The sequence below is a fragment of the Eulemur rufifrons genome, chromosome 19 (assembly GCF_041146395.1).
Source record: "Eulemur rufifrons isolate Redbay chromosome 19, OSU_ERuf_1, whole genome shotgun sequence".
Classification (NCBI taxonomy): domain Eukaryota; kingdom Metazoa; phylum Chordata; class Mammalia; order Primates; family Lemuridae; genus Eulemur; species Eulemur rufifrons.
In genome coordinates, this window is record NC_091001.1 from 44,528,826 (window position 1) to 44,551,409 (window position 22,584).

Sequence of the window (22,584 nt, forward strand, 5' to 3'; positions counted from 1 at the left end):
TGTCCCTGCAAAGCAGATAAATTATTTTTGTCACAGACATAATACATTGTTAATTTTGGAAATGCTTTTCGTAAGGAAAACAATAGTCATGTTATCTTCTTTTTAATTGTCAATTATGTGCACGGATACATCAGTACTAAGAACTGAAATGGGCTTGTCATAACCAAGATGACGGTATTGCCCTTTGGAATGGCCCAGGAAAGAATTGGAACCTGGTAACAAATTAGTCAAAGGGTGGTAGTGAAATCTGGATAGCAAAGGAAGAATGTCCTAAAATGAAGTTCTGGGAAACCTGCATATGTCTTAGGCATCATGCAGGTTCATCTGTGGCTGAGAGGCAGCAAACCAGTAGGGGATCTGTTGGCCAGCTCCCGCTGAGGGGACTTTTCAATGTTATGCTCTAGGCCTTGATGACAGATGTGTTCATCCAACACCTGACATCCAGATGCTGGACATAAATGGAGCTCTACAACTGGGTAGCTGGACAGTTTTAAATGGAGGATGAAGTGTTTACATTTTGCTGGGAGAGGTGGTTATTACAATAGATTCACCCACAGAGATTTTTTTTCTTTAGAGAAATATTTCTGTTCCCCAAAGGCACATATTCTATTGCCGATAGAACAGCAAAGTTTGCTTTTACTTATTTCAGTTGTAGAATCAAAAATGAAAGGATGCCTGGAAAAAGCTTCTGTTCTGTGAGTGGGAGCTGGAGGCGGGAAAGGAGCCCCAGTATTTAGGACTTGTGTTAATTTCCTGGCAGATTAGAGAATAAAGTGGGAGAGAGGTTAAAGCAAGGACTTGTCTGCCAAGTCGATTGGAAGGAGGACGATCAAGGGAATTGTCTGGGACCAGGGAATGGCTATTTTAAGCAGATACAAACAAGAGTCTGTTCACCTTCATAGATCCTTCGTGGGTCAGCCAAGTGGCACTTGCTACAGTGAACTATGTTGGTATATTTATTCCTGTATCCCACTGGGGTAGACCTACATCTCTCACCTCTGCTCATCTTTAAAAGTTAAAACAAACCACAAAATAACATAGCAAAATAAAAAAGGGACCCATCCTTTCACATAGTTTAAAAAACATTCCCAATAGGAAAAAAAAAAAAAATCTCAAAGCAAAAGTGTTAGATTAAATTGTTTATATAAAAATTAAAAATGTACATATTTTGAAAGCAAGCTAAAAACATGACACAGTAGGGACATATCTAAACAAGTGTAACTGGTAGTGATTTAATTTCCTTGACATATAAATAGCTTCTGTAACTAAATAAGAAAAATATTAATACCATAGTATATAAATGGCAAACTATAGACAATTTGAAGAAGACATATGCATGACTAATAAGTATGTTAACATACTAGATAAATTATTAATAATCAAAGAAAGGTAAGTTAAAATGAGATAATATTTTACTTTGTTGTATTAGCAAAGCCATTTGAAAGGACAATACTCAGCTTTGATACATTAAATTAATTAGGAATACATCTTATACAGTGGGAGAAGGAACAAGCTTATACACTGGGAGAAGGAATAAAAATTGATATAATCTTTCTGGAAAGTGAGTGGGTGATGTGTGTCAAAAGCTATAAATAAAGTTTACAGTTTTTGATCCAGTAACATTTTTTTCTAGAAATTTACCATAAGGAAATAATCATGAAAATTGTGCCTTCAAGTATATTTAGTGCCATGGAAAATTTCATACAAGGAAATATTAGGTAAATAAAAAAGCAGGATATAAAACTCTCCATGATACATTACTAATTGAATATATTAATGTATGTTGGAAGTATTCATTATCTTATTGTAACATATGTACCTGTCTGTTTTACTTTTTTGACATTGGGGTGTCTGTAATTTTATACACATTTGCCATGTGAAATTTCCTTATTTTTGATATATTATTATTCAATCAGTGGTACATCTTTGAGAGATGTTTAAAAAGAAGGAAATATGACATATATAGTATATATTCACATCTCTGCATGAAGTCCTCTCTTTTTGTCTCTGTCTCTGTCATCTGTCTCTATTTATATGGAAACTAAATAAATTTAACATTATCAGTCAATTTCCACACTTCCTCCAGGTGAACTTTCTAAAATTCATATCTAAATATGTCATGTTTAGAAACTTGTAACAGGACTTACAATTCCAGAAAGATGGAGTAGATGTATTTTTATCTGCTCTTCCTACCAAAGACAACTAAAAGTCCTGGACATCATATAAAACAAACCTAAGAAGCCTTTGAAATGCGGAGACTGGAAGACAGATCTTCTAGGATCTTGAAAACGATGCAGTGGTGAGTTGCCTGAGCTTTCATTTGCCTCATCTATCCAAGACTGGTGAGACTGACTACCTAGAAACACCAACAGGAACAGACACACACAAAAAGCCACAAGATAGCCTGCTTTCTCTAGCCAGAGGACCAGAAATGGGACACCTACCAAGAAAGAAAACTTTTAGCCTATGTGTTCTACTTCAGTCAAACACCACAGAAAGAACTGTGGTCCCAGCCCCTATCCGTACCAGGAGAAGCCAAGGGGGTAGCCTGGACTTCTGCCCTCCCCAGGCTGTAATGAGGTTCCAAAACTCCGTCACCAGGGTGGTGTCAGAGAAGGGCCAAGCAGGAAGCTGGGACTTGCAGCCCCTCCACCCTGCTAGGTGGTAACAGGCCCTAGCCACTGTGGTGTGAGCAGAGACCATGTGAGGAGCCTGGACATCTACCTCTACCTGGACAATTGCTTCCACTTCCTGCTATGGAAGTGTTAGAGGAGGCCAACTGAAGAGTTAAGACCTTCACTGCCACCCAGCAATCATGACGCCACACACATGGCTGTGTCAGTGGAGACTACATGGGGAACCAGAGCTCCCGCCCCTCTCCAGCAGTAATAAGGAGTCCACCTCCATCACTTGGGTGTCAACAGAGAACAAATGGGGACCCTGGACCTCTACCTCTGCCTGTCCCTGCCCCAATAGTGTCAGAGAAAGCCAGAGGTTTAAATAAGATCCAAAGTCTCACAGTATAACATGAAAATGTACATGTTTCAAGTGAAAACCACTCATCATATCAAGAATCAGAAAGATCTCAAACTGAATGAAAAAAGGTAATCAGTAGATGTGAACACCAGGATGACAGAGAAGTTAGAGAAATCTGAAGAATATTTTAAAGCAGCCATGATAAAAATATTCAAGGAGAAATTAGAAACATACTGAACTCTATGCTATATCTACAAGAAACTCACTTCAAATCTAGCAACATAGGCAGGTTGAATGTAAAGGATGAGAAGACATATTATGCAAAGAAAATTCCCAGAGACAAGAAAGGATATGAATAATGATAAAAAGGGTCAATCCATCAAGAAGATACAGCGATCCTAAATGTGTATGTAAAACACAGCAGGATGCAAAATGTGTTAAGTAAAAACTAATAGAACCGAAAGGAGAAATAGACCAATCCACAATTATAGTAGGACACTTCAATATCCCTCTCTCAACAATTGGTAGAATAACTAGACAGAAAATCAGCATAGATATAGAAAAACTCAACACCACTATCAACCAATAGGATCTAATCGACATTTATAGAACACTCCACCCAACAAAAGCAGAGTATGCATTCTTTTCAGGTGTCCACCTAACATTACCAAGGAACACCATATTCTATGCCATAAAAAAAATCTTGAAACAAATTTTTAAAAATTGAAGTCATACAGAGTTCTCAGACCACAGTGCATTCAAACTAGATGTATGTGACATGCTTGTTTATGTAGAAAATCCCAAGGTATCTACAAAAATGTCTTAGAACTGAGAAGTGAGTTCAGCAGGTCACAGGATGCAAAAATGAACATACAAAAATCAATCATATTTTTATATACTGGCAATGAATATAAGGGTACCAGAGTTAATAATATAATATCATTTACAATTGCTCATAAAAATTGAAATGCAAATTTAACAAAACGTGTAAGACTTATATGCTGAAAACTATACAATACTTATGAAAGAAATCAAAGATCTAAATAAATGGGGAGAAATACTTTGTTTCTGGATTGTTTTGAGGGCCTGTGGACACCCTTTACCTTTGTGGCTTTGGATTGAGAGGGGCAGTGGAGGCTGCAGCCAGCCCTTAAGCCGCTTGGGCAATTCCCATTGCCAAGAACAGTCTAAAGTCAACCTGAAGCATTAAGTCATGGATCTGCCTCTGAAGGACACTTCATTACTTGACTATTGTCTAATGATGCTCAAACTCAGTGGCAGGGAACCTGGAGAATGTTGGGGCCCAGCATTTGTCTCCTTCTCCTCACTGCTCACACATAGCAGTCAGGCCTCTGTCTCTGGAATGACAGCAGGTTCTGGCTGGCTGTTGGAGCAGGCCGAATGCACACACACCGTGCACCTGCCATAGTATGGAGAGGAAGGAGGGAGAAGGCCTGGGTCCCAAAGGTATTGGCCCTCTTGCTGCCTCACTCTAATGGCCGAAGTGCTGGGACTTCTGCAAGGTCTCTGCAGTGGTGCTGATGATGGCAGATGTTTCTGCATACGATTTTTTGAACTATGAAAATAATGCAACAGTGAAATTATTAGTCCACCCCAGGCAGCCTTAGCTATAATTTATGGCTCCACGTCTCCCATTATAATTTTGTTTTGCATGCATTAGTATACAATTTAAAAAAAAAATTTCAAGGAATCACAGTCCTGACGACTAACATTAACCACTGTGTCACTCACAGGTATTGCTAGGGAAGGCTGTAATTCTGAAAAGTAAGTTAATTTCCCTTGTGTGGGAACCATCTGAATAACATTCAGGCTCCTCTCTGGGGTTGGCTGACTCTGGAAAGAACCTGCTGCTTCTATGGCAACACGATGTGCTGAGAGGCTCTGCCCGTACCACCTTTTCTGGCTTTGTTTTGCCCACCTTGTCTCTACCTGGGATTTGGGAAGAAGAAAGTTGGCTGATATTTTGGGGTACATAAAAGAGGCAAGTGACCTTAGAAAGCTTTCCAACACACCACACACACACACACACACACACACACACACTATTTTTCCTAACATGTTAGTAGACTTAACTTATTTTCTTCTCTCTCGAGAATTTCATTATCTTTAATAAGGTTGTGTAGAAGAGACTTTCCTCTTCACCCTGAAACTCTTTTTACAACAGTTTTATTGATGCAGAGTAAGCTAGTACTTTGGGTTTAAAAACGTACTTTTTGGAGGGGAAAATTTAAAATGGCTTTCCTAGATCAAGGATGAGTAGAGACTTAGGGATTCAGGGAGTAATGGCAATGACCGCGATGGGGATGCCTGCCGCTCCTTGAACACTTGCTATCTCTCAGGCGCCACTTCTCACTTAGTTCTGTGGTCATTATCAGCCCCTGTTTATGGTTGAGGAACCCGGGGCTCAGAGAGTTTGTATAACTTGCCCAAGATAACACTCTGGCAGGTATTAGGGTCTGGGTGCAAACCAGCTGTGTGTGATCCACAGCCCGAGTTTTTAACCATTCTATCCTCTGCCTCCCTTCCTGTGATGTGGGTGGGGATGTGATGGTGACTTGGTCCCAAGATGGTCTCCCACAGGCAGCAGAGAGGACAAGAACAAAGGCAGTAGAGAGGCAGCCAGGATCCTTGGTGTTTATTTTAAATAGGCTTGAACCTTAGTGTGATGGTTAGACCCACTCTTGTTTGTGTAATTGAACCCTCAAAGAGGAACCTGGAATTGGGCAATCTAAGATCTAGGGTGACCCTACTGGTCCTTGCCAGTCAGGGCTGTAACACTGGCTTGAAATGATCCACCCAGTGGAAATTTGGAGATGGTGCTGCAGGCTTGTTCTGCGTTGTGTTATCTCTTACCTGAAGGGCTTCTGGGGTCTCCACCTGGGTCCTTCATCGGCTTGTGGGAGGAGGTGGTCTGACCCTAATCACTTGTGCATCTCAGCCTGCTCCATCCAGCTGTGCTCTTGCAGTGCCAGCGGATGGGGTAGACAGTCTTTGCAGTCTTGGGTAGTAGAGTGTCAGTACCTGCTGGACCCTGGCCATGACTTTAGACCCGTGGGCTTCCTGTTGGAGAGGGCCTTTATGTTTCTGGGTTTTTGATTTGGCATGAACTTTGAGAAAGAAAAAAAAGGAATGACAAAGATTTTTTCTCCGAAGAGTTGTACTTTCTGGCCAAGCAGGGGGCTGTCCCTGCTTTCTATGTAGGTTTTGTGACATTGACACCAAAGCAACAAACCCTCATTTCTTTCCATATCTGAAGTATTCCCAGTTTTAAAAATTGTCATTGTCATCAAACTCATCACAACTATTATATATCATCTATTCTATCCTTAGATGGTTGGGTTGATAGGCTGCTGAGGGTTGGGAGAGAAAAAAGGTCTTGGAAGGTACAAAAGTTATCTGTTAGGATTTCTACAGGATCTGAAGGGTACTTTGAGAACTCTTTCTTAGGACTGTTTTGCATATTTAATCACAGTCAAGCCTACTATTAAAGAAACATTTATGTATATCTCTCTCACACACACACGTGCACACACAGCCCCCTCTTCCATCTCCTCTACAGATGGATTGAAAGTTGCCCATTGGAAGAAGGACAGCGAAAACTTGGTGGACATAACATGTTGAGCCTGATGTTTCAATGTGGGATTGCTAAGAGTACAAAAGGCAAATCATTAAATGTTCAACTTAAAAAAAAAAAACATAGCAAGAGTTGTGTGCAGCCTGGCCCCTTCCCTATCCCAAGCTGGACCCCAGAGTGGGGGCAGCTGGGGTTGGGTGTGGTGAGGCTTGGGGATGAGCATCAGGATGTCTGACTCCCACACATTACTTGATAATAAGAAGCCAGATTTTTGCATCCTTGGGCCAAATCTTCCAAGTTCAACCAGTGGCATTAAAATGTCCTGCTGTGCAAAATATTTACCCTCTGAATTTCTATGTCCAGGAGTGCCCCAGAGAAGGGAGAGAAATAGGTACAGATGGGCTATGGGCTCTCTGAGAGGTTGGAGGGTCTCTGTAGGGGCCACTGGGAATAGGGTGCTGTGGTCCAGCTATTGGACACTTACAGGGTCCCTCAAATCAAGTCTGGGGCCGGGCTGCTAATGAAGGAATGTGGCCTGAGCCCAGAAAGGAACTGTACTTTTGTTTGCAGAGGTCAGCACCTTAACAGTGAAGGAGAAGGGTTTTTCCCCTTCCCTCTGGCTACCGGGGCCCTCAAGCCAGCTTGCACCCCAAGAAGTCTCACAGTCAAGGGCAAAAGCTCAGCCCAAAGTTCCTCTCTTTCCAATTTGACTGCCATTCACAGCAGACTGATGCAATGATGCTGCAGAGCAGGAAACATGTGAAGTAATTATCTTTTTAGTAGGTCACTGGCCTCCTCTGGGAGAAGAGACCAGAGGGAGAGCGGGGAAGGCGAGCGCGGCCCCCCGAGGCTGCGCCTGCAGTAGCTGCCTTGGTGATTAATAGCCATGTCACATCCCACGAATGTTGCTTTAAGCAGCCACATTCGAAATTGAGTGGGCATGAAATAAAACAACCCAAAATAAATGTTTCCTCTCTTCCTTAGGAGTTGCTGGAATCCAGAAATAGCTTTTCAGATCTCTAATTTTAAATGGCATCATTCACAGCACTCTCTAAGCCCTGGCTTTATTTTCACATGGATATTTTTGTGTGCATACGTACTGCTTTTTGTTTTAAAGACCATGAGAAATTTGAGCTAAGTGACTTTGGGTTTTTTTTGGGGGGGGTACTAAAATAAAAATTATGTTTACAGAGAAAAAATGTAGATTTTATAAGTGTTTTTTAAAGAAAAATAGTAACCGAGTGGAGGAAAAGGACAGGAAGAATATTGTCTCTGCGTAGATCGTAAATTACAACAATGAAAACGTCTGGCAGGTGGTAGTTGCTGGTCGGCTGCAGGGATTGCAGCCCTGTGAGCTGTGTTCAGGGAAGCATGCAGACAGAGGCCAGGCCCGGACGGCGGTGGCCTCGGTGCCGTCGACGGGGCCTGCGGGCATAAGTGACAGGGTGACTCAGCGTGGCAGGGCAGGGTCCCGTACAGGCCAAGCCCTCTTGGAGCTCTGAGCCTTGAGTTTCTCTTTGTCTGCTGCCTCTGCTGCAGCCAGGCTGCCAGCTTGGGGCTCATGGTGGCAGTCACAGGGCCGACCTCTGCCTGTGTTTCCAGGTGGCGAAGCATCATTAGCCCTAGTGTCAGGTTTCCCCTTGGAGAAGCCGGAAAGCACATGTGATGGGTGATAAGCTGGGGCAAACTCCCTGCTCAGTGCTTTGGGGACTTCCAGAGTCTTGGGCCAGAGGGAAGGAGGGAGGGCAGGAGTTGGATGGTGCCTACCTTCTGCCCACCCACATGGTTTCTTCTGGTCCCTGGTGAAGAAGGCAGTGGTGGGGTGGGCTGCTGGGCGTTAGGGGAGATTAGCCACCTTCCTCTCATGTCCTCTTCCATCCCTGTCCGACTGCCCCACTCCCACCCAGCATGCCGGTGCCTGGGAGTTGGGTTTTTTCAGCATCTGGTAACATGCGAACACTCCAAGGAGAGTGGGGTTGGGGGACGGAGGGTTGGCGTGGAGCTGCTGAGAGTTGGCGGGACATCCATCCGCCCTCCCACCGCCTGTCTTTCCTGGGCACTTACACCTGGCCAGGCTGGGGCACCTGAAGAAGGAGCAGGACTTCTCTGAGCGAGCTGTGAGTCCAGCGACAGGTGCTGTTTTAAAATGTAGGTTTTATTATTACGCAGGTATGGTGAGGATGACAGATCAGGAGACAACAGCCATTGAAAAGATAGTTTGTCACTCACAGTTCCCAGGAGGAGGGGCCTGCCCTGCGGAGATTAGGGCAGGGGGTGGCCCTGAGTAGAAGAGCCAGATACAGGTCTCCCCTCAGCGAGGGCGTGGGCCTTGGATTGATTTGGTTGCATTTGAAAACTGCACTCAGAGGGGAGTTGTTTGCTGTCTTTAGGAATTGACAGGCCCTGGCAGCCGCAGTCCCTCCAGGGTCAGCAAGGCCCCCAGGTGTGGAAATGTCAGAAGCACACGGTTGTTGCAGGTGCCAGCCTGATAGGGACAGGTGCCGAGTCACACGGGAGGGAGAAGGTGACATGCTTGGGGTGCTCCGAGGGGAAGCAGCTTCTTGCTTTGGTTGGTCTGGCTGTGTGTGTTTCCGAAGGGCTGTGCCGAGGAGGAGGGGGCATCAGAGAAGTCTCCGTGAGGGGACAGGGCTTTGGCCGAGCCACCAAAAATGAGTCCAGTCAGACACTGGCGGTCGGGGGTGAGGCCGGCTGCAGGCAGAGAGTCCTGCTTGGACAGACGCCCGGGATGGGAAGAGCGTCTGAAGGGGCTGAGCGGGAAAAACGCCCGGAACACTCAAGGCAGGCCGAAGTGGGCTGTCGGCTGCCAGGCTGAGGCGTTTGGATTTTATTCCGTAGGAGCTGGCCGGAGCTGTGGCGCACCCTAGGAGTTCTCCCAGTAAATCCTTAGACTCATGCACGGTGCCTGCGCTTGGCTGTACATCATAGTCACAGAACATAATTAACAAGCTAGGAAGCCGACGTAAATTTATTCTGGCTGAAAAAAAAAAAAAAAAAAAACCCATTGTAGCAGGAGTTGAAAACTCAGTGCTTCCCAGGCCAGGAGGTAGTGTCAGCGAGTGGAGGGGGCTCTGGGGACCTCAGGGGACAGCTGTGCCTTGACGAAGGGGTTGGTGCCCCTGATCTTCGGCAGATCCATCGGGAGAACGAGGTCCAGAGTTGCCAGATCTTCCTAGGGCTGGAAATTCCGATTCTTGTGAAATTGCCTGGTACCTTGGATCAGGAGGTGACTCCTTCCTGTCAGCACAGTGAAAGGCACTGTGAGGCCTGCCATGTGGACCCTTGGTGGCCTGTTTCTGCTCTGCATCTGTCACCCCGATTGGGCTGTGAGGGTCAAAGAGGAAATGGGGCTACTACCCAGTGTGCCTACATTGGGAAACTGAGGCACAACAGGTCAGGGGTCAGATCTGGCATCCAGAGACCTTCCCTGAGGTCTTGAGTGGGCCATATCTGCACTTCCTCGTTTGCAAATCTCGTCTACTCTTGCATTCATTCAATGAATGTCGAGTGTCTGCTGTGTAGTAGGCCAAGGTGAAGATTCACTCGCAGAAACGGGAAATTTGATGGGATGCTATTTAAAACTGTATTGCTGTTGTAGTAATTTTTCAGCAAAACAAAAACTAAAAGGTGCTGAGATCGATCTCTTCTGTCACCGTGTGGGTAAAGTGTCTTGAAATGAAGCCCTGGCAGCACATGATGAAATGCTGGTGACTCACAGGGCTGTGTCCAGAGCTCTCTCTGCACATGCTGCCTTGTCTGGGTCTTCTCCAGGTCCCTGGAGGTGTGCTCAGAGGTTGGGACTTGGCCTTCCTGGCACTGGGGATGCTCAGCGCCTAGTGTGGTGCAGGTACAGAGCAGACACACAGATGTCCCCCAGAGGAGTGGATTGCATGTGGCCGTGTCTGGTTTTGGTAGATAAGATTTTAGACACAACGACCACAGGTAAAGCTACAGTATAACCCAGGATTTGCCAATGGAAGTTAAGAGAGTGGAACAAATGGACTTTGTAAAATGACTATATTAATCAGCTCAGGCTACTATACCAAAATACCATAGGCTGGGTGGCTTAAACACCAGAAATTTATTTCTCACAGCTCTAGAGACTGCAAGTCCAAAGTCAAGGTGCTGGCAAATTCAGTGTCTGGCGAGGGCTCGCTTCCTGACTTGCAATGGCCACATTCTTGCTGTGTCCTCACATGGTCTTTCCTCAGTGCACGCATGTGGAGAGAGAGGAATCACTCTCTCTTCCTCTTCCTATAAGGTCACCAATCCTATCAGATTAGGACCCCACCCTTATGACTTCATTTAACCATAATTACCTCTTAAAAGTCCTATCTCCAAATAGTCACATTGAGGATTAGAGCTTCAAAATTATTATGCATTTTGGGGGGACATAAATTCCATAGCAATTCCTAATATTATGATGACACCGTTATTGGGTACATGATTTTTATTTTTATTTTTTTTGTCAATTTCACCAAGATTCAGCAAAAGCCGAGAGCTTTCCCTGCGGGCTGTCAGGCCTCTCACTTGGAGCCAGGGCCTGCTGTGGGGTGTACACTAGGACGGAGGGAGCATGTGGGAGAAGGGCAGGGTGAGGTAGTGTTCCCAACCATCTGTGGGCTGGTGAGACAGTGCTTGGGGGAAGTCTGTGCTCTCAGAAAACAAGCCTGTGCTCACAGTGCTTGCAAGCAGCTGTTCCTGCGTGTGCTTGTTGGGTATATCCTCACAACCACAAGACAGGGCCAGGTTGTGGATCCTGAATGCCATATGTAATAAAAAGATTTTGGTGCTTTTTATTCATTACAAATAAAAATAATATTAAAATATAAACTTATGTTTTAGAAAGTCTTTATCAAATACACAATTTTTAAAACAATTGTTCATTCTCTCCCCTCTCTTTGAGAGGTGGATGGATATCCTCACCCCACGAGTGTCTGAAGCACAGTTTGCCCTGCCCTTTTGATAATGCAGCACCATGTGTGCATGTGTGTGCATGTGTGTGTGCACGTGTGTGTGAGATGTTGTTCTTTCAGAAATCAACATTAAACTCAGAGCTGTCCAAAATTTGGAGAGCGCCAAAAGCAGGATTGTAGGGCATGAGTCTATATGGGGCAGAGGGTGACCTCTACGAAAGGCCTGGACTCTGCAGTCTGCAGCTCCTGGATTCTGCAGGATCTGTCCATGGGCATTGCCTGTGGGGACAATCCCGCCACTTTATAAATTGCTCCGAGGAAAGCCTTGGATCACCTGACATAGCTGCCTTAAAGTGCAATGCGGCTGCTGTCTACCTGGCGCAGGGATTTAAGGCAGGAGGTGGAGAACACCTTTTCCCTGTAGAATTGCAGGGGGGTTTAGGTGGGCTGAAAGTAATGACCCGCCTGTGAATCTGACAGGAGCACCTGGGTGAACGTCGCCCTCCTTGTTGAGAATGTCCTTTTGAAATATGTTCTAGGGTATCGCTCTCATCCTATTAATTATGTCACAAACTTAGTAAAGCTGAATAATTAATGATCATAGGGCACTTGGAACTATAAAATGTCATGTAAATGTTAAGGAGTAAAAATTACTCTGTGTGTTAGATAGATAAGTTGCTTTAAAAATATTCCATGGTGGGAAGGTTAATTTCTAGAAGAGCTAAAAAGCTTTGTGTTGTGCTTTCTTCGGACACTGTGGATGTCCCATTGTCTTAACTACAATGTAGGAGGCTCAGGTTTCTGTATTCCAAAGTATTTGAAAGACCAGTGGCTGGCTGGCACTTTTAGCTCTGGAGTTGCCTACTGGATTTTGATAAACACTGTGTCTGTTGATTCTCTCTAGCCGGAGGCAGTTTGGGCCCAAAGCCAAGGAAGAGGTGAAGATCATTGAGCACCAAACGCAGACCCTTCGGCTGATGCCTCACCTGGCCACGGCCTTGGCTCTGACCTTTGCCAGCAGGTGAGATGGCTCTTGGGGCTTACTCTCTCTCAAGGTGAGTGGGATGCCCTGGCATTAATAAGGATTCAGAGGGGAGGTAGGCACAGGGCTTCACCTTCTAACTGTAATCAGGAAAGAATCTGTGGTTAAATCCAAAGCCCAGGTTAAAAGTAAGGTCCGAATCTTGACAGTCTATATATCCATGAATGGAATCCAGGGAATTTGAGAAGACCCAAACCAGCATTTCTGCAGATTTTCTAAAAGTAACATATTGAACAGTTAAAATTTCTTTACCTTCTGTTAAAGGTTCTAATTTACAGTAAAGCTTTCAGAAGTAGGTAAAGGGGTGTATGTGTGTATGGGGGGAAGGGAGGAGTCAGGATTTTGAATAGAATAGCAGTAAATGCACACGGAAATTCGCATTTTGTCAGCATATGTGTTGTGCTGCTGACTTGTGGGTTGCCCGGCCGCTGCTGGCCTGGCTGGGCAGGGTTGGATGGGTACACGGCTGTCATTACTGCACATGAGGCCAGGCCCATGGAATGCCAGTATTCCATGGTGCACAAACTCTGAATCTTGCAGGCAGAGCTTCAGGTAAGAACACCAAGATCAATCCATGTCACCTAGACGAAAAGTTAAAACACTTACATCCAATAGCTGTTACTTAAAATATTTCTGAATGTTTTTTGAGGTTTAATTTGGATACAGTAAAATGCACAGATTTTAGTGTACAGTGCAATGAGTTTTGACACACATATACTCTTGTGTAACTAACACTGAAATGAAATATAAAACATTTCCATAACCCCAGAAAGTTCCTTAGGTCCCTTTACAGCTGACCCCTACCTCACTGCCATAGCAGAGACAACCAGTTTTCTGACTTTTATTCCCATTGCTTAGTTTTGCCTGTTCTTGAACTTGATATAAATGGAATTATTAATACATGATATGTGTTCTTCTATGTCCATTCTATTTCATTTAACATAATGTCTTGATGTTCCTCAATGTTGTTAATAGTTTAATTTTTATTCTGCGTAGTAACATGAAATGAATAAACCACAGTTGTTTTATCTATTGTTCCTCTGATGGACATTTGAATTGTTTTCAGGCTTCTAACTACTATGAAAAAGCCTAAGTGAATATCCTTGTACAAGTCTTGCATTTTTCTTAGAGTAGATACCTAGAGAGGACTTACTAGGTAATTTGGTAAGTGTATGCCTAACTCTGTAAGAAATTGCCAATTTTTCAGACAGGTACTATCATTTTACACTCCCTCAAGCAATGTATGAGAGTGTCAGTTGCTCCACACCCTGACCAATATTTTTTACATTCTTTCTTAATTATATCTGGACTAGTAGTTATGAAATGGTATCACATTGCAGTTTAAATTCACATCTACTTGGCGGCTAATGATGTTGGACAATTTTTCACATGCACATTGTCCATTGTATGTCTTCTTTGTGAAGGATCTATTTAAATCCCTTGCATATTTTTCTAAATTAGGTTGTCTTTTTATTATTTACTTATAAGAGTTGTTTATGTATTTTATAAACAAATTCTTTGTCAGATATACTTATTGAAAATATTGTTGCCCAGTCTGGGTTGTGCCTTTTTATTTTCTTAATAGTGTTTTTTGGTGAATAGAAAATTTTAACACTGATTAAGTTTAATTTATCCTTTCTTGTTCCTTTATGGTTATTGCTTTCTATGTCTTTTCTAAGACATTTTTATAATTATAGCTTTATAATAAGTCTTGAAATCAGGTAGTAGTTCTGGCTTTACAGAAATAAAAAGGAATATAAGAGAATACTATTGGCAATAGTATGTCAAAAAATTAGGTACTTCACGTATGTGAAATGTCCTAGAAAGCAATAAATTGCCAAAAATTAATAAAGAATAAGTAGAAAATCTGAATAAACTTATAACAAGTAAAGAGATTGGATTAATAATTTTAAAACTTCCCACAAAGAAAAGCCCAGTCCAGATAGCTTTATTGGTGAATTCTACTAAATATTTTAAATAAGAATTAATATCAGGCCTCCACAAACTCTTTCAAAACATAGAAGAGGAGAAAATACTTCCCAACTTTTTCTTTGAGGCCAGTATTACTCAATACCAAAACGAAGCAAGGACATTAGAAGAAAATTGTAGACCAATATCACTTATGAATATCAATGTAAAAATCCTCAACAAAATGCTAGTAAACTGAATGTTAGTAAACATATACAAAGGATTATAAACATTTCCAAGTGAGATTTATCCCACGAATGTAAAGTTGGTTTACCATACAAAAAAAATCAATATAACACACCATGTTAATAGAATACATCTTAAAAACACACAATCATCTCGATAGATACAGAAAAAGCATTTGAAAAAAATCCAATACCTTTTCATGATAAAAACACTGGTATTTTGAAGGTGTTTGTTGTTGTTTTTGGTGCATACATAGAATTGTTATTTCTTCTTGGAGAACTGACTGTCATTATGTACTTTCTTTGTCCTTGAAAGTATTTCTTGTCCTGAAGTCTATTTTGTCATATTAATACAGTTACTCCAGGTTTATTTTGTTAGTAGTTTTCATGGTATATGTTTCTTCATACTTTTATTTTAACCTACCTATATCATTAAAGTGGGTTTCTTGTAAACAACATATAATTGGGTTTTCCTTCTTATCCAATTTGACAATCTCGGACTTTTAGCTATTGTGTTCAGACCAATTGCATTTGAAGTGATTATTGATATGTTTAGATTAAAATTTATCATATTGATTGTTGACTTTTATTTTTCCATCTGTTTATGTTTCTTTTTTCCATTTTCCTACCTGTTATTAAGTGGATTGAACTTTATTATTCCATTTTATCACTTTTATTGACTTAACATTATATTTCTTAAAAATATTGTAATTGTTGACCCAAGATTTACAATATACATCTTTAATGAATCAGAGACTACCTTGAAATAATATTATATTTCCTCCCATGTGGTGTAAGGACCTTAGACAGTGTTTTCCCAATTCCTCCTCCCATCCTTTGCGCTATTATTGTCATATAATTTACTTTTAAATACGCTACAAACTCACCATACATTGTTATTCTTTTTCTTTTACATAGTTATGTTTTAGAGCAATTAAAAATAAGAAAAATTGTGTTTTATTTTACCTCAATTTATTCCATTTCCAACACTGTTAATTTCTTCGTGTAGATCTGGGTTTCTAACTGGTGTCATATTTGTACATATTTAACATTTTTTGTGGAATAGGTCTGCTAGCAATGAATCCCCCCATTTTTGTTTTTTGAGAAAGTCTTTATTTCTCCTTTTTTTTCTTTAAAAGACATTGCCAGTAAGTACAGAATTATGTGTTTATAGTTTATTTTTCTTTGAGTACTTTAAATATGTCATTCTACTGACTTTTTGATACCTTCGTTCTCAGAAGAAAACAGCCATCATTCTTTTAGCTATTTCCCTCCTCGTGCCCTCATGGTCTCTGGCCTAGCTCAGCGTGCTCACATAGCTCTGCGGCTCCTCCCCTTCCTTCCCTTCTTTCTTTCCCTCTATCCCAGCTGCCCTCAGAGCAGAAGAAGTTAACCTGTGGAAAATCTGGTCACAGGATCCTGGGGGAGGCAGTGGGGGGAAGAGGTTATCTCCATTTTAAAACAAGCTCAGGGAGAAGTTGGCATTTTCCGTGACATATTCTGGGTTTCTTGTTTCTTTCTGGTTTATTGTCCCTGCTACTTCTCCTCCAGCTTGTGAGAAGACAGCTTCATAAAGTTAGTTGTTTCATCAGAAAATTTTATGCTAACTACCTCTCCTTACGCACCTTTTATTTTCCTTTTTTTTTCTCTCTACTAAGCTGATCAAGCCTTGGTTATAGGTCCCATCTCCCAATTTCCCATGGACATAAGCTGCTAGTCACCTGGCTTCAAAGTCCAGGGTCTGGGGTAACTGGAGGTTTGACTGGTAGATGTTTATTCAATGAATTCAGTCCTTCCGAAGCACAAGGGGAATCCAGAGCTTTGGATGTAGGGTCTGGAGTTAGATTAGCAGGAGAAACAGGCCTCCAGCCAGGGTCAGCTGCCCCTGCCTCTCCTCCCATTTCATGTAACAAAAACATGAGTAGTCAGACTTCACTTTGCAGTGAAAAGGCAGGTAACAGACATGACCAGAGATGGCTCTTTCAGTGCACATGTGTTTATATTTAGCAACTGCAGGATACCTTGCTAGTATGGTTGCCAGGTAAAATGCAGACACCCAGTTACATTTGAATTGCAGATAACCAACACATTATGTTTCAGTCTATGTACAGCATACTTAAACTAACAATCATGCATTGGTTACCCGCCATTCAAATTTAGTGGGGTGTCTTCTGTTTCTGTTAAACCTGGCAGCCTTACTGACTAGGCCCTGGACGTTTGCTGGGGCTTGAGTCAGACGTGGCCCCTGCCATGTGGCTCTTATGATGCCTGTCTGGGGTCTGACAGTAGCAGGTCAGCCAGCAGGCCGCTTCCTTCCCCATCTGCCTCCATGGGCTAGAGACAGGGAGGACCTGCTGGGCCTCGTGGAGCCCACCCCTCCCCCACCTCATACTACTCATATTCTCTTACTCTCAGCCAAGGAGAGGATAGAACCTGACGTCTTTGGGAGCCTGTTTGCCCTTGGAAGCGATGGGACCACTGGCTGCTCAGTGATGGGCAGTGCAGCTTGGTGAGGAGAGAGCTGTCTCTTGGGGGCTTCAGAGAGAGCAGCACAGCAGCACTGTGGTGGGGAGCCCTGAGAAGCCAGCAAGGGCATTCCCCATCTGTCCTCTCCAGAGTTGGTGTGGCCCTCCCTTCGTGCCTTCATCACACTCCCTGTGCCTCAGTTGCCTCTTCAGGCCCTAAGGATTCCTGCAGCCACATGGTCACAGCCCTGCCTGGGTGGCACCTGCCTCCAGGTAGGATTCCTTCTTTCTGTCTTTGGTCATGGGTGCCTACGCTTGGGGTCAGCTTCTTAGCCTCATTCCATGGGGTCTGTGGCATCTGAGGACCGCTTCCCATGGCCGGGTGCTGGCTGCAGTGTCTCACCAGTGGGGACCTGACGCCTGGGTCTCACAGGATGTGCATGCTGTGTCCACCGCTGGTGCCCTCAGTGTTCCGACTCACTGACTGTGACCACAGAGTCCCTTTGTGTGGTGGCCCTGTGACTGGTCACCATTTTCCTGAGCTTGTCTTTCTGGGACACCCCTTAAAGAGGGGTGGAACTTGGTTCCCATCCCCCAGACTCTTCTTAGTTTCCAGGACTGGTATCTCCACATGTCAGGTCAGCCCTGCCTGCTTCACATCCTGCTCAAGCACCCCATGGCGCTGCAAACTCAGCGGGCCTCACCATCCCGTCCTTGTGCCCCCCAGGCCTGTGCATCCCTGTGTCCTCTGACTCCACCAAGGGACCAACACTGAGTGCCTCACAGGAGGGGCAGGAGTGAACTCATTGAAAGGTGGTGGACAGTTGCCGAACCGCCCTGGGTTCAAATCCCAGCCCCTCCACTTACCAGGCACGTGGGCAATTACTTAAATTCCCTGGATGTGGATACCCTCAGAGTGTGAATGTCAGTACCTACTTCAGAGGGTCATCGTGGGAGGAAATGAATTCACCAGTGGAATGTGCTTAGGATGGGGCACATCCTACACACTCCAGCATGGCAGTGCAGAGCAGGCCCTGTGGGACCCCACTCATAGGTGTAAATCCTAATCCCACCAATTGCTCATTGTATGACTTTGAGAAAGCTGCTCACACATCTGTGTCTCAGTTTCCCCATCTGTAGAATGGGAATAATAATACCTGACTTACAGGGTTATTATTAAGAGAAGGATTAAACAAGTGACTATTTGGACACACTCAGAGTAGGGTCTGGACTGTGACATATGTATGATACGTGGTATAACACACGCTCAGTAATGCTAGCTGTTATTGCCATCACCCCAAGACTCCTCAACCTTTCATCCCTCCATCCCACCAATTACCACAGTCTGCTGATTTTACCTGCTGTACTGAAATCACTCAAAGCCGACTCTCCCTGTCATCTCACCTGGACCGTCCCCCGCCCCACATCCAACCCAGCCAGCCTGGCTCTCTTCAAATCTGTTCTCCAGGACTCACCAGCCCTCACCTGAAATGAAATCTGAAATCCCACTTTCCTCCTGGGACCCTCTTGTGGCCCCTCCAGTGTCTTCTGCACTGGATAAAACTCAAATTCCCTCTTATGGCCACGGAGCACCTTCCCCCTGCCCAGCCCTGCCATCTCCCCCTCACCTGTCGGCTCTTCTGCCCTCCACTGTGGGCCTCCACAGCTGTCCTACCCTTACGCTCCCCCTGCCGTGGCCTTTCTTAAGAGCCCTCTTCACTCCGCCCCCCACCCCAGTCACCCCTCACACACTTGCCTTCCTTCCCCTGTGAAGTTGTGCTTATCTTTTGAGACCCATTTCAGGTTGTCATCCCCAAGACACCTTCCTGGAGCCTCTGCTGGAATAAGGAACCCCCTCATAAGCTTCTTGGAGCAGTGCCCTGGGCTCCTCCTGTCATTGCACCATTACTCTTGGTTTGTGATTACGAATTCTGTGAGCACGGAAGTTGTGGACCCCTAATTTGGCCTCTTCACATCTAGTAGTGCCTGGGCATCTCGTGAGTTACTTCAGCTAATGGAATGCAATTGCCTAGTGTGAGTACATCCCACCTGGCCGTGGGTTAGGTTGGAGCTTTGCTTTTAAATCATTTGATTGTCTCTGAAGCAAAGTTTCTTTTTGTGAAGGAGTCCAAGAGGTAGCTGGCCAGGGAAGTTGGCGGCTGATATCTCCCTTTGGAATCATCTAGTGGGATTTGCTACAAAGATTAATTTCCTAGCTTAGCAAATGACTAACAAATAAAAAAAAAAAAAAATGATATTTGCAGCATACCAGCCAAAAGGAGTATTTTGGGTCTGCCTTTCCTCTTGCTTATTCCAGGCCAAATGGGCAGCGAGAGCAGTCCAGGCTGGGTTCCAGGCAGGAGGGGCCACAGCACTGCCCGTGCTGCTGTCCTTCCGGATTCAGTCATTCCCTCGGGCAATCTCTTGTTACCCAACGCCCAGAATGATAAAATTAAGATAATAGCTAACATATTTTCAAGTGCTTGCCATGTACCAGGCTCTGTCTTGTGATTTTTACATACACTAACTCATTTAATGTCTCAAGACAAATCAATAGGGCAGAGATTTTTCTCTCTTTGTTTTTTGACTGATGCATCTATAGCACCTAGAACTGTGCCTTGCAAAGGTAAGACTTTATTAATATTTATTGAATAGATGAATGGGTGGAACAGCATTTCACAGTTTGCAGAAACTCACCGAGTCTTCTCTTTGTCAAAAATAGGAGTTCAGGATAGTTAAGCACCCTAGACATTCCTTATCAAATGGCCACAGCTATTTGTACATTGTACTATTTTTGATATAATTCTAATATCTTATTGCCAAAAAGTCTTGTTTGGTCTTTTTATGTAAAATAAACTTTTGTAAATCAAATCCTGCCTTATCATTGACATTATGGTTTTAGAGATATTCTACCTGCATTTCTCATGAATCTTACCATTATGGTGAGTTCTAATACTCGTTCTTCCTTTATGTATTCTTTGGGTGAATGTAACCCATAAACAAATACCTTGCATTTCTAGAGAAATCACCCATTAAATAAACATAGTTAGAAATGAAGGATAATTTTGCTACAAGAATCACGATTTCTTAATTTGTCTTTCCAGTCACTGTGAATTTCTTATATCAGATTTTCTTAAGGCATGCTCCTCCTATACTCTGAAACGCACTAAGCTTGTGAGATTTCTCATACTTCCCTTTCAAGCAGACATAAGGGTATGACAAAGAGTCAGAGCCACCGGGTGCATGTCTCCATCTGGCAGACGGAGGTGCTGGCTCAGCAGGCTGCTGTGCCTGGCAGTGTTGAGTAAAATCACACGTGAGCATTACCAAGAACTTTCATCAGATCTTTGTTGGGTGGTGTCAGGATTCTTTTCTTAAAGTCTACTTATTTCTTATTTGTCAATCATTTTCACCTAGGATAATGGGGAGGGTGCGTGTGTGTGTGTATGTGTGTGTGTCTGTATGTGTGTGGTTGGAGAGGTCAGTGGGGTATCATATATGCATTTTTAAAAATGACCATTTCTGGGATTCTCTGAGAACCATAGTATTATAATTATAGCCCAGGGCATGGGTGACTATACTATAGTATAGATTAAAATGCCATAAACTTTTTCGGGGCACTGATAGGCACATTATTTATTTAGGACTGGAGAGCCGGGGGTTTGAATCCTAGATCTGCCTTAACAAATGTGGGACTTTGACTTAGGTATGTAACCTCAGTTGAACCTCAGTTTTCTCAACTTTAAAATGGAAATATGATTTCCTATTTTATAGGGTTGTTGTAAGGACTAAGCAAGATGATAAATGCATAAGCCCTTTGCTTATAGTAGTTGCTCAATGCAATTAAGTTTCTTCTTATTCAAGTGCCAACGAAACAAGTAATGGTTTCCACGTCTTGTCAGTTTACTCCAGCTTAATGATTTTAGTTATGTGGTTGGATAGCAGCCTTTACTTTTTGCTGTAGGACAAGGCCCAAGGCAACATCTTTTGCATGTATTGGTTTTGCATATGTAGGTCTTCTTGAAGAAACAAAGATATTCAGACATTAGAAAATGTTCCATGGATGGAGGAAGGTAAACACCTTGAGCCAAAATTGACTTTTATCATTAAGGAAATGAAAAGGTTAGCCACAGGATGGGAGGAAGTGTTTGCAACACATATATCTGACAAAGGGTTGATATCCAGAATATGTTAAGGAAGCATTCAGTTAAAAATAAGATGGGCAAAAGACTGGAATAGATATTTAAGAAAAGAAGATATATGAATGATCAGCCAATAGACACGTGAAAAGATGCTCACAATCCATTAGTCATCAGGGAGATGCAAATTCAAACCATAAGGAGATACTAGTACATGCCCGTGAGAATGACTAACATTAACTGCGAAGGCCAGTTGTTGGCAGGGATGTAGAACAACGAGAATTCTCATACACTGCTGGTGGGAATGTAAAGTTGAATGACCACTTTCAAAAATTGTTGGATGATTCTTAAAAAGTTAAAAATATATCTACCATTTGACTCAGCCATTGCACCTCTGTGTATTTACTCAAGAGAAATGAAGACATGTATCTCCTCTAAGATTTACATTAATACATGAATTTTTATAACAGTTTTATTTGTAAAAGTCTCAAACTGGAAACAACCAAAATGTTCGTCAACAAATAAATGCATAGATGAATGTGGTATGTGCATTGCATAGAATGGAGTACTAGTCAGCAATGATAAGGAACAACCACTAATATGTGCTGTGATATGAATGAATCTCAAAACAACATGCCGATTGAAAGAAGCAATACACAACACATACTATGTAATCCCACTTAATCCTATTTACATAAAAATACAACTAATTCATAGTGCCGGAGAGAGCAGGTCAGTGGTTGCCTTGAGGTGGAGAGTTGCACTGCAAAGAGGCATAAGGTATTTTAGGGGGGTCTTGGAAATGTTCTATAGCTTGACTGTAGCATTATTCTCATGGGTTGTATAGTTGTCAAAACTCTTCAGATGGTGCACTTTGAATGAATATAGTCTGTTGTAAATAAATCATTCCTCAATAATGTTGATTAGGAGAAAAGAGATAGTGTTTAAAAATAGCAATGAAGTTTATAACATATGTAGAAAATATGTCTATATTTATATCTATGCATATTATATATATTTATATATTATATGTATCTTAATATATGAAATCTCAGCAATGGTTGGGAGAGTTGAATGGAGGTATATTGTATTGTCGTAAGGTTCTTATATTATGTGTGAAGTGGTATAACACTATTAGAGGGAAGAATGTGATAAGTCAAAGATGCATATTTTAAACCCTAGAAGAATCACTAAAAAATAATAGTGGTATAGTTAAAAAGCTAACAGTGGAATACTAAAAGTTATTCAGTTAATCAAAGGAAAACAGGAGCAGAGGGAAG

General features: G+C 42.8%; 1 protein-coding gene across 1 annotated transcript in view; it reads left to right on the top strand.

Moving 5' to 3' along the window:
* ACOXL (acyl-CoA oxidase like) overlaps positions 1-22,584 on the top strand; it is a 251,723-nt gene that overhangs the window by 75,858 nt on the left and 153,281 nt on the right. Inside the window, 1 exon segment of the mRNA XM_069494822.1 lies at positions 12,410-12,526. Within this exon segment, the coding sequence (XP_069350923.1) occupies positions 12,410-12,526 (117 nt within the window).